This window comes from Anarhichas minor, unplaced genomic scaffold (genome assembly GCF_050575085.1).
Source record: "Anarhichas minor isolate MPS153535 unplaced genomic scaffold, ASM5057508v1 ptg000004l, whole genome shotgun sequence".
Lineage (NCBI taxonomy): Eukaryota > Metazoa > Chordata > Actinopteri > Perciformes > Anarhichadidae > Anarhichas > Anarhichas minor.
Window position 1 is genome coordinate 4,226,292 of NW_027466450.1, and position 12,586 is coordinate 4,238,877.

The 12,586-nt window shown below is 40.7% G+C and overlaps 2 protein-coding genes across 4 annotated transcripts; one reads left to right on the top strand and one right to left on the bottom strand.

The window, feature by feature from the left end:
• Positions 1-26: 26 nt before the first annotated feature.
• Positions 27-5,043, bottom strand: gabpa (GA binding protein transcription factor subunit alpha). Of its 3 annotated transcripts, none has more exons than XM_076107049.1 (10): positions 4,921-5,043; positions 3,136-3,235; positions 2,907-3,051; positions 2,662-2,746; positions 2,320-2,544; positions 2,013-2,207; positions 1,817-1,873; positions 1,390-1,515; positions 1,116-1,308; positions 27-790 (listed from the first exon to the last, which is right to left on the bottom strand). In XM_076107049.1, exons 2-10 carry the CDS (start codon positions 3,210-3,212, stop codon positions 568-570), a joined length of 1,326 nt encoding a protein of 441 aa, XP_075963164.1. In that variant the 5' UTR covers positions 3,213-3,235; positions 4,921-5,043; the 3' UTR covers positions 27-567. The 3 variants fall into 3 exon arrangements, with proteins under 3 accessions (XP_075963164.1, XP_075963165.1, XP_075963166.1); XM_076107050.1 differs by having other exon boundaries at positions 4,991-5,009; XM_076107051.1 differs by lacking the exon at positions 4,921-5,043 and adding an exon at positions 4,520-4,760.
• A 2,237-nt stretch (positions 5,044-7,280) lies between these two features.
• Positions 7,281-12,022, top strand: u2af1 (U2 small nuclear RNA auxiliary factor 1). Its single transcript, XM_076107054.1, has 8 exons — positions 7,281-7,346; positions 8,507-8,594; positions 9,277-9,343; positions 9,798-9,847; positions 10,254-10,352; positions 10,471-10,604; positions 11,435-11,527; positions 11,629-12,022. The coding sequence occupies exons 1-8, from the start codon at positions 7,303-7,305 to the stop codon at positions 11,816-11,818; spliced, it is 765 nt and encodes a 254-aa protein (XP_075963169.1). The 5' UTR covers positions 7,281-7,302; the 3' UTR covers positions 11,819-12,022.
• The last annotated feature ends 564 nt before the right edge of the window (positions 12,023-12,586 follow it).

Sequence of the window (12,586 nt, forward strand, 5' to 3'; positions counted from 1 at the left end):
ACTCGAGATGAAAGTAATCTCAGACGTTTAGAAAAAATGCTTGCCACTTTATTCCCTCTAGTGGACAAAAAAAGGGTCCAACGATTCAGGGAACAAACACTAAATAAAATACAAAACAGGTCTATTAATGGAAAGTATGAAAATACACTTGTCCTGGTGACTATCAAAAACATGAAATACCGGTATATACAGTGGAAATGATCCTAAACTAGAGACAATGAACGCATTACACAAAGCGCATAACTCAGTCATGCATTCAAGCATTCAGTCAGACGCACACAACATTTCTCACATTCGGCCGCCTCATTCTGAACACACTTCTCTTGGTTAGAGTTAAGGAAAAGATACAAAAAAAACACCCTTTTACCCGCCTCAGTCAAACTTCGAACAGTAAAGACAATGATAAAGTTGATAGTCCACGCTGATCAGGGATCAGCCTTGCGTTTCTGTGCCTGCTGGACACAGTTGTGTCAGAAGAAGAAGAAGAAGAAGAAAGTTGATTTCATTTCCAGTCAGCGGTGGAGAGCACACTTTGGCAGCTGGAGGGCGCTTTAACGCGGCCTCCTCTTAACTGTCTTTGTCTAGCGTGGTGGTGGCCAGCGTCACCGTCGTGATGGGATGTCCGATGCCGTGCATCTGCATGCGAGCCAGTTTCTTCTGCTCGCAGTCGGTCACCAGGTTGTTGAGCTCGGCAGCGCTGTAGCCGATCAGAGTTCTCAGGTCGCACACAAACTTGTAGACGAAGCGCTTGCCCTGCACCTTGCTGATCATGTCCCCGTCGTAGTAATACCTAAAATGAGAACACGGAAGTCAGAATCTCGCTGCATAAAGCCCAAATAACATCCTACGGTATTTTGTCAAGTGAAACAAAGACGTTCAGCTTCTGTGATGCTGGCGTGTTATCTGTAATCACGCTCTAGGGCGACATTATGCCGCCGCAAAGCTGGCATAATTGCAGATCTTCTTTATGGCAGTATTGCAGAATCTCTCTGTGAACAGGGCTCCAGATTATACATATGATATGTACAATGTCTTCGTCTGGGGGAGCTTCGTCATGTGACCATTGAGCAATACTAAGCCACTGGAGCACATCTTTATAAAGAAAAGAAACAAACCTGAGGGCTCTGCTGAGTTTCTCATAGTTCATAGTAGGCTTGTTCTTGCGCTGGCCCCATTTCTGTGCCACAAGCTCCGGCTGGTTGAGTTTGAACTCGCCCTCCTCGCCCACCCAAGAGATGCAGTCTCTCGCATCCTTGTCTGTCAGCAGCTCCAGCAGGAACTGCCAAAGCTGGATCTGGCCGTTGTTGCCTGGCACCAGAGAAACGCAGCATTTAACATATGGCTTAAACAATGAAATGCTTGTCTAATGAGTTGCCGAGTGACTTTTACCTGTGCGGTTACCAGGTGAGCTGCGCTCCTCTCCTCCAGAGATCCGGGGAGTTCTGGGGCCACGGCTCTGCTTCAGCACCTTAATGGTAGTGGGTGTGCTCACCTGAGTTGGGATTATCTGCACAGCTGGAGACGCAGACAGAAAAGGTTAAAGATGAACAGAATATCAATGACCAGAACAACTGATATGCTGTAAATAGAGCCATTCCATTTGTAAGTAAATGGACAATTTCTCCCTTTAAATGTACGAGCTTTGTTCTTAATCGCGTCGCTGCCCTGTAGGCAAGTACACGAGTTCTCTGTGTTGTGTCTCATCAGATCAGATAACTTGAGCAGCTCCTGACTGCCCAAATCTAGTCCTGAGCTGACAGTGTCTACAGAAGCATTTTCACGTTTCATGGAGAGCCTTTGGCAGATTTTTACTTACGTTGATCAATGGTAACAGTAGCGTCCCCTCCAGACTGGTCCTGGCTCGCCAACACATCTGAAATGAATACAAAGGGTTAGGACACATTCATTAGGCCATAAGGACTTTCTCAGATACAAACAAGATGCAATTTAGGCCTTCATTTCACCTCTGTTGACACATACTCTCCTAACACCTAAATAACTCTGTGACTTACATTTGCGCAGGAGTTCCAGGTGACTCCAGAGTATCTCTCCGTTGGGCACTTTCTGAAGGAACTCTTCCTGGCTGAATAAGCACAGATCACGACCCGGGATGTGAATGCTGCCTATTTCCATCTCGTCGATGTTAAACTCTTTCATTACCCACACAGCCCAGTGGATCACCTGGTCAGCTGACCAGAGCACAGGATCTGAGGAGAGAGAGAGAGAGAGAGAGAAACATCATACACAATCACATTTACTTGTTACCACATTAAGGATTGGTTTCCGACACAGATGTATCTCATCTTAAGTTGTCCTCACCATATGGTATGCCCAGGCGAACCTGCTCTTTGCGGTAGCCTTCAAGTGCTGCGGCCCAGCGTGTAACCTGCTCCGACGTCTCGTCAGACAGGCCAGACCGATCCACGGCAATGAGATGACCCTCCTCCATCAGAGTGCCCTCCTCTCCCGCTGCATCTGGATCAATCACCACCTCGACCGTTTCCACCGGCTTCACAATCTCCAAAATGTTCAACTTCTCCTCACCTGGATGAGGGGGAAAAAAACCACACAAGTAGGTGAGGTTGATGTGGTGTAAGTGCCAATTAAACCAACATAAAGCTATTTATATATTCACTGATCTTTGAAGCATCTTCTCAGTACCTGGCTTGGTTATTATCTGCAGGCTGAGCTGCACTGTGCCATCTGTCTTTACTCCCTGGTCGAAGAGGCTGTGGTCGGGGTGAAGCTACAAGGAGGAATACGACAGATTGTTGAATCAGAGCTGAAAAGAGAGGCAATTCCACACTTTGCAGCTCCAGAGACTACTATCAGACTTACAGTACGCACCTGTAATTATGAAATCATAAAGAAATCTTGACGTGCTTGATTTATGTACACATTGTTACCTGAATGTCCTGTAAGCAGATATCATATGCATCCAGTGATATTTGGATCCGGGGCTCCAAAAGCTTCTTTAAATTGCCAACGGGCTCATTGATGTCGATATCTTGTTGAATCAAGTCTGATGCAGTGATGGTCTGCTCCTCAACACTATATGTGAAAGAAGAGAGGGTGAAATAACTGTACATGTGTATTTATTACAAGTGCAAGTTAAATCACCATTATCTAGCTTACCCTTCCTCCAGACATGCCTGCTTCTCCTGTTCATCGATCTCGATCTCTATCATCTCTTCTGGTTCACCTTTAGACATTCTGTTTTATGCAGAGAGCCAAACTGTAGGAAAGTAATGAAAGGTATTTCTTTTAATATATATATTTTGTAAAACACTGATTAACTGACAATGACTAACTAATACATGTTAGTTGAGACCCTAAATTGTAGAGCTATTTAATTGTAGGGGCGGTCATGCCACTGTGTCAACCCCCTTAGCTGAATTCTACTGAGCATACTATACATACTGTATGTACTATTATATGTATGTACCGTTATAACATATACATATATATACACAAACATATTTTTCAGAGGCCAACGGTGACGTCATTAGATGTCATCAACAACCCCCAAAGTATTCAATATAATAATAGAAGACCATGAAATTAGTTTGAAATGGCATAAATGGTGGTGGTTATTTTTATAATGCCATAAAGATTATAATTCAATATTGACAACATTTCCCTTAACACAATAATGTGACAGCAGGAAAATAACTTCTGGTGATTTCCCCTTTATTTTTCTGTAAGTGTAAAGTTCAGGAGCACAAACTACTTAAAAGGCATCCAAAAAGTTTGAAATATTGATGTCACAATAATAGAGAATATTTCGGCTTCAGTGTGTAAACGTGAGGGTCGATGACGTAAATGTGGAACTGCAATTTGGGGGTTTCTACTATAAAGGCCTTTCAGCCTCGACTCCTCACTGACCGCCTGGAACAGTTCTCTGACTGATCCTAGTGCTAACGTTAGCCAACTCGAGGGCGAGGCTTTGGCACGTTAAGGCCAAATGGTAGGCCAAAGTAACCAAAAATAAGTAAGCAAACATATTTATACATCATAAACACATGTTGTAGAAGAAAACAAAAGTTATTAATAAAAATATATACAGCGGGATACACATGCCGGTATACTGAATCTGGTCTACACTGAACCAAGTTAGCTACTATTTTGCAAACGAATGCACCGCGGCGCGAGGCAGCCCATCAACCAACTGTCGATCAATGGTTAAATATCCTAGAAACGCATCGCGCAAATATCGCACAAATATTCGCTAAATCAAACTTTAACTCTGCGCGAAGAAAACTTTTAAAACGGAAATAGAATAAACGGAAACAAAACAACATAGGGCAAATGGAAAGGAGCCGGAAATCCTGGCTAAAGGTTTACAGCGTACAAGACTTCCGAGAGCAGCCGCGACAAATACGACACGAGCTTCCGTGGAAAACTAACCGCTCAGAGCGACTGAATACACGGAGCCAATGCTCAGTTAAACACAAACTGAGAATATTCAGAGAAGTGTGGACTAAAAGACAGTTTTAATCGTGTCTGGGTGTATACGCACTCTGTGTTTGAGGCTGGTCGGAGATCAGTCTGTCCACTTTATTGCTGTTAGCAACCAGCTAACACAGAACTGCTAACACGTTAACGGAGTTTATCCTCAAACCTGACGGTGTTTTCCAGATTGCGAGAAAGCCACACGAGCCGCGGTGTTAGCAGTGTTAGTTTAGCGTTAACGGAAGTTTGCTGGTGCTCCGTGAGTGTGTTTAAATGACTAGCTAGCTTGACGGCAGGCGGCCTCTTCCCACGAAGCTAAGTAATCAACAACAGCTAACGTTAGCTAGCTAGTTAGTTAGCCACAAAATAGCGGGAAGGCTCTAAGCGCATCAAACAGAGCCACACTATGTCCGCGGTTTAAGTCCACTTTCCTTTTAACAAGCACATCTGTCTCAGACACATCCATACCTCTTAAAATGTCAGCCTTAGAAGATGTTGGATTATGTTCAACTGTGGTAGATAAGCACTCAAAACTCACACAGTCGGGTCGTATCATGCAAGTTTTTCGTCAACTACACACACTCAGAGGAGGGGCGGAGACTAACGAGACAGTTAACGTTACCCTAAAAATACAAAATGTAACTTGTCTTTATTAAGTGTGGACTTTATTCACGTTATATAATTTGGAATCGTATTATCAGTATACATGGCTAGGATATGAACTTTGGTGTTTTAATTAATTAGGCCTATATGTTTCCTCATCAGATTTAAATGTCATGGTAGTCCTTTATTTAAATAACCCACTCTTCAGTTGTTTAACAAAACAATAATTCCACTAAGTAACTAACATGTTGTGCATCCTCCATTGAATTTTTGTTTTGATATTCTTCGTGGTTCCTTCAGGCTGTTCATCTGTATAACTAGGCCAGGAGTTTGAAATTAAGTATTTTGATTACTTGCAACAGGACAAGATTGGTCCGCTAGGGGGCCCTCGTTTAAAGCTGTGTGGTTCTATTTAGCCCCTCCCTACACATATTCCCCAAAACATTTTGCTCCGTTTGTGGACCACATTTATCATATTAAAGGTATTCCAACTGAGTTTGAACACAGTTCCTCTCCACAACATCTCAGTACTGTGCAGGGGCCACCTAATGTCCCGTACCAATCCAGTACCTGGTCCCTCTGGGTATGGGGTCCTAGATGTGGTTTGCAGGGGTAGTTATCCTTTGCCCAGTTCTTAATCCTGCCTTGTTTTGCAATAGTAAGGTTTATGTGATGGCTATATTGATGCACATGACTGTGGTTGGCCATTTGGTCTTGCAGACTTGTAAAGAATAAGCAGACATACTGTGATATTCAGTGACAAAACAAGCATGGCCTGTCCACAAAGAAGCTCTTTGTTTTCTTTAATATACATCATCATGACTACGGCGTTTATGGACTCATAGGTTTGAACTGTTGCATTTCTGTTAATCTATAAAATATTATAAGAACAAACAGATGTCTGTAGGTATAATGATGGTGTTTTGTAAATGGTTTACATGTTATGTTTTTAACCCTTATTGGTTGAATTTTCTCTAATTAAATGCAGAAATGTGTCAAGTTTACTAATAAACTTATTTTGATGGACCCAAATTGGTCTTGTTTGTGGCTATAATCATTTGACAGAGGGTATGACTTTGTTTTTAAATGCCTCATTTATGTCTTTCATAATGTGGATCCCTGCGGATCACAATTTTTAAAAAAATTAAAAAATACAATAATAAAGTGGTATGTAAAAAGCATGAATAATGTAAGTTATTGTTAGTAGTAAAGATTATTTGAATTCTATGGCACCATGTGTATATTTCATGCTTTAATAAGAAAATGATAATGCACACTTCATTTGCATTTATATACAATCGCACTTGGTGGTCCTGAATATAACATTTACCTTGTTTTGGTTCCACTCCTTAATAACAGACCCCTGCAGTCAAGGAATATTAGTATATTACATAATTACTTTACCTCGGACCATTTCAAATCTCCACGTTTAAATGCAAAATTGTAACTCATAATTTACTGCATGCTTTAAGCAGCAGGTTTAGAGGTAGAGGGTGCTACACGTGTGTATTTACAGTATGAAAGCAACTCTTGTTTTGAAAGTCACGCTAAAGACGGAAATGACCTATGTTGACAAATATCCGGTTATTGTGTCCTGCCTTCAAAATAAAGGCGTTCATTTTTAAGTATCGTTCTAAAGTACTTAAAAAGTGCAGATAAATAGGACGTTTCACAGTTTACGTTCCGCAACTTCTCATAAAAGACTGAAAACCAGCAATGTTTTATATCCGATTTCAACGACAGCTTAAGGATAACGGACACTTTCATAGACGAATAGTACCAAAGACAATTATTATTGTATATATATATTTTTTACAGTTATAGTTTTAGGGCATCTAGAACAGGCAAGCAGTACAATTTCATATATATGTCCATTAACCAAAAAAAAACAGTACAGTGAGCATGCTAGACTAAAATGAAACTATAAAATAAAATCTAACCCTATTTGTATTTAAGCGTAAATGATAATATGAGGATACAATTGTCTAACCGCAAACTGAACTCTAAAACCCACACCCTTGAATCAATAACTTCCAGAGACAGTGTAAACAAAAACTACATAATGTTTTAATTACGCAATATATGAGCTTCACGAAGATAACATTTACTGTAGGGACATTGCATTTGATTACATTAGATTGCTCAATTGTCAGTAAACTACATATTTGTAGATTACACATTTATTGTGAAGGAGAGGAGACGGATGTCCTGTCGTTGCTGCTGCAGGTTGAGCACAGGCGAGCCAAGATGGCGGAATACCTGGCGTCCATTTTTGGGACAGAGAAAGATAAGTAAGTAGTTAACGTTTATTTTGTTTATTGTTAAGCCATTGTGTTATATTTTTCTGCTTAGGTCCCCTTTGACCAGTAGCACCATATACAGCGGTGTTTTCAGTCTGTAGCAGTGGACGTTACACCGGCTCACGCGACCAACAGCTAAGCTAGTGCTAGCACGCTAGTGTTAGCACGCTGGCTAACGTTTGTAAAATACCGCGCTGCGACTGCTAGCGCCTTAACATCTGGGGGCTGAGCAGTGCTAGGATGGTCTGAAAAAACCCAACCATACAGGGTTACTTTTTCTGAATTAAAATGAATCACTCTACAAATTAAATACTATTTAAACTGATGCACTAACTACCATCTACCCTTGAGTTAGCTAACGGTAGTTAGCCACTTTATGAAGCCCATAGGAACCTTTTGTTTCAGTGGGATACACACTAGTAACGTTATTTAACTAAGCTTCTCACTCTGTTACTAAGCGAATTAAAGGGGAACTACGCCCATTTTTAGGAATTCATACATGTTAATCCTTTTGCCCGAGGTAGTACAAAAACATATATTTATAATCATGAACAACTCTCTTCCAGAGTAAAACTCTTTTAAAAATGTGAATCAAGTTAAAAAAAATTTGGAACTGTCATAGACATATATAAAAGATGTTATAGACACTGAGAACTTTACTAATGTTCTTACTAAATGGGTACATTTTCTATTCAAGAGCTGAGAACACTGCAGTAGAATAAAGCTCATTTAGGAGGTAAAGAAAACAAACATACTGGGGGTCAATTCAATCAGTCCCCCATTTATTTTCTATGGAGTAGCTTCACATAAATCTGCTTCGGTGGTTTCTGGCTTTTAGCAAGAGCAGCTTACTTTCACAAATGTTGACTGTACATTCGTAGGCCATGTAAATAACATTGTAAATCTTAATTGATTGAGGTGGTGTTACCCATTAAGGGGTTCTTTTTATTTGGTTCACTCTGTTTCTTTTAATCTATCTATATCACTTAAAATACATTTATCTCTAGTTTAACCCTGCTCAAATATAAAAAATGTGATGAATACCGAAAGACCTGAAACGATTAGTCGATGAATTGAATATTCAGTTGAAAGAAAATTAATTGGCAACTTTCTTTGTAATTTACCTCTTCATTGTTTTCTCTCTTCTTTAGGGTCAATTGCTCCTTTTATTTCAAAATTGGAGCTTGTCGACATGGCGACCGCTGCTCCAGATTACACAATAAGCCGACATTCAGCCAGGTAAGATCGTAAATTATTTTGTTCTAAAGTGTCCTAAAATACACCGATAAAGGGAAAACAATATTTTTCTCATTTCGCCGCCACAACGCTTTCAGACTTGGGTCTGAAAGCGTCGTGGCGGCCGTGGCTCAGTGGCTGAGCGGGTCGTTCTTTGTTCGATCCCCAGCTCCTACTGTCTGTGCATGCAAAGAGTCCTTGGGGACGCCTCACAGCGGCCCACTGCTCCTAAATGCTTAGGATGGGCTAAATCCAGAGGTCAAATTTCATGTATATGGCCATTATAATAAAGGTTTTAGGTTTTAAAGGGTTAATGTTTAGTGTTAGGGCTTTACAAATATAGTTAACTTAACTTTCTAGTTGTATCTGTGATCCACACATCCTAGTCACATGTCATACCCATCTTTGATTCACCATGCCAGTGGGTGTGTTTTAAGTGCTTTTCTATATATTCTTAACCTAGCGTCAACCCGTAGGATTGCAAAAAATATCTCCATTGTGTCTGATATTTTCTTGCTGCATATGAAATCTGACTTTTGTACTTTACAATCAAAGGTATTTTCTTTGAAATATTTCTATTTTGTTCTATTGTTGTTCTATCTTCAGTACCAAAGAACGCGCTGCATGTCGATACCCACTCTTAATCATAACTAATCATCCCAATAATTTGCTTCTTTTCTTTCAGACGATTGCCCTCCTGAACATTTACCGGAACCCTCAGAACAGTGCCCAGTCTGCTGATGGTCTGACCTGTGAGTGTTTCTATACCTTCTATATCTACAGAGAAGTAGAGGTTTGCACAGTATTCTTGAGGTGTAAGAGGGAGACCAATATGTTAGTAAAAGCTCTCACTGTTGAAAGGTCGGCTCACCAATAGGAACTAGTTTTCAAACCCGTTCTGGAAAAGCAAGGACAATTATTCCAAAATATATATTTATGGGGGGGAGACGTTGTGTTTATAAATTAGGGAATTAAGGTGCTGCCAGACAGGACTCCTACTTCCTATTTATTTTCTGTGATAGGAGTGATAAAGTTTACAGATAGTAATGACCAGCTTGGCCCTGGCTAAATATAAATTAGCAAATAGTAACCTGAAAGGAGTTAAATCTGAGGTGCCTGTCAAACACATACTTTATCAAAGAAATGATAAACTATATCCACATGTTATTGTTTTATTTTCCTATTATCATTTTCTCTTATCACTAGGTGCCATCAGTGACATGGAGATGCAGGAGCACTATGACGAGTTTTTTGAGGTACGTTCTGAATGTCTCGTGTAGGGCCGGTCTGACCGCCACTCTGCAGCTCGTACATTTCTTTTAACTTTTATTTGAGGAAATGATGCTTCATGCTAATTAGCTTTCTAGTGGAGAGTTAGATGAGAAGATATATTATAATGATCAGTGAGCTTTAGAGGTGCTGGTAGGTGGATTTTGTTACCATTTGACAGAGCCAGACGAGATGTTTACCCCTGTTTCCAGTCTTTGTTCTTAGCTAAGCTAATTAGCTTCTGTCTGTCGCCTCATTTCGACCATACACACATTAGAGGGGTGGCAATCGTCTCATCGAACACCCTAACAGAAAGCAAACTATTCCTTTTAATGGACTCTTACTCAACATTGCAACAAATACCTCACGTTACACTTCACTTTTCACTTTCAGGAGGTCTTCACTGAGATGGAGGAGAAGTACGGAGAGGTGGAGGAGATGAACGTATGTGACAACCTCGGGGACCACCTAGTAGGAAATGTGTATGTGAAGGTGGGTGTCTGAGTCTAAAAGCCACATATGGTACCTCTGCTGTAATGCCATGTTGTTTAGCTTGGATCCAGAGCCGGTGGTTTTCATCTCTTCCCTGTCTCTTGATGGTCCGTCATAGTTCCGGTATGAAGAGGACGCTGAGAAGGCTGTGATAGACCTGAATAATCGGTGGTTCAATGGACAGCCCATCCACGCTGAGCTCTCCCCCGTCACAGACTTCAGAGAAGCCTGCTGTCGCCAATATGAAATGGGGTGAGTGCTGCGTGAAACAATGTGCTCAATGAAACACTCATTCTTTAAGATTAATGTCGGACTATTTGATAATACAAGTAGGAAGTTCCACTCTGTATATTTAACAGCCCCAATGCAATATTAATAGTTTATATTCAAAATATCGATACTTGGCGTTTGTGTATTGATAAAATATGGTCTCGCAAAATATCATGATACTATGCTGCATCTCTTTATTTCCCCGCCTCTATTGGCAGCCATCCCCGGCTCCTACGGTCTGATTTTTTTTTTTTAAGCATTATACTTTATATTTATGTTGAACTTCTAATGTTATAATCTATCTTAGCATCCAAGCGGGAGACTGAATTTACATGATATATCTCCAGCTGTGACTTACCATCACCCTTTCATAGAAACCCACATAGCGGTTTTACTAAATATGCCACTCTTGAATATACAGTAATACTGCATAAATATGTGTCTGACTCAGCTAAAACCTGCTGATAGAGGTGTTCTTTCTAAATATACTAATTGCTGATCCATATTGGCAGATATAGATCCCTTTGTTGTTTGATAATAGCAGCTGGTCTACAAGGCTCCAGACTATTTTTTTTTTTTTTTTTTTTGCCAACATCCCAAAAATAATTTCAACCGCTCTGGACCCCCTGTTATCATGTCAGTGATTTATAGGTTCTGACCTGGAGCTTTCGTTAACAGCATCTACAGTGTGTAGCTCATCTCTGTGGCTGCTGTGTAAAACTTGGTCGCAATCATCAGTCCTCCACCTCAGACGTGACTTCCTGTCTTGCTCTTCTCTGCTGTAACTGATCAGCGTTGCTTTCTCTCCACAGGGAATGCACTCGTGGTGGCTTCTGTAACTTCATGCATCTGAAGCCCATCTCACGTGAACTGAGGAGAGAGCTCTACGGGCGTCGGAGGAAGGGGTACAAACACTTCCATTGTTTTACATTCAGGCACTTACCTGAACCTGCAGACAAAGTTGTTTTTATAACAATTAACAATCGCTCTTTCTTCACGTCCACAGCCGCCATAAGTCCCGGTCTCGATCGAGAGAGAGGCGCTCTCGCTCGAGGGACAGGGGTCGGGGAGGTGGAGGAGGCGGAGGTGGAGGCGGAGGAGGAGGTGGTGGCGCAGGTGGAGGCGGAGGAGGTGGAGGTGGCCGTGACCACGAGAGACGTCGCTCCAGAGACAGAGAGCGTTCCGGACGATTCTGAACCACAAGCCATGACTACTTGTCTTTCCCTCCCCGTATCAATCCCTAGTCTATCTTTTTTTAAAAAGTTTGTACCCTTTCAGATCTATTCTAGGACTAATTGAAAGGTACCTGATTTTGACGCTGTGACAGCATTGATGATCTTGTTTTTTTCTTGATTTCTGAAAATGACTTTCACCTCATTAAATTTCACATTTTTACTTACCGTGACTGATTCATGAATCGTACCTGCTTTTACAAAGCCTAAATCATTTTCTTACATGCTGAACTAAATGTGCACACTGACGATTATAAGACCGTACATATAGTTTTTAATCAACTCATTTAATTGCTCAGAGGACAGTTTTTCACTGACACCCTGATAACTTCATCGGTTACAGATAACAGCACTCTGGGATTTGAACCTCAGTCACTTAAAACAGAAGGCAGCACAGATAAATACCAGGTATCTATTGTGAACACATGGCACCAACCAAGAGGAGGTTCAAACATAAAATCATTTTATTAAGAACAAACACAACTGCTGTATTTTCTCGTTCCCTAACACTGAACAAACATGAATTGTCTTTACAGCCACAGATTTTACTTTGAACATTTCCTGAAGGGAACGTGTTTATTCTACTTTTACATTTGAGTTTTATACTGAATTTTAGATCATTCTCATGACTTCAGTGATTAATACAGACAAAACAAATACACCAATAGACAAAAACAGTGCAAACTGTTAACAAAAAATCAAAACTGCTGTAAAATATTATTAACCTCGTGG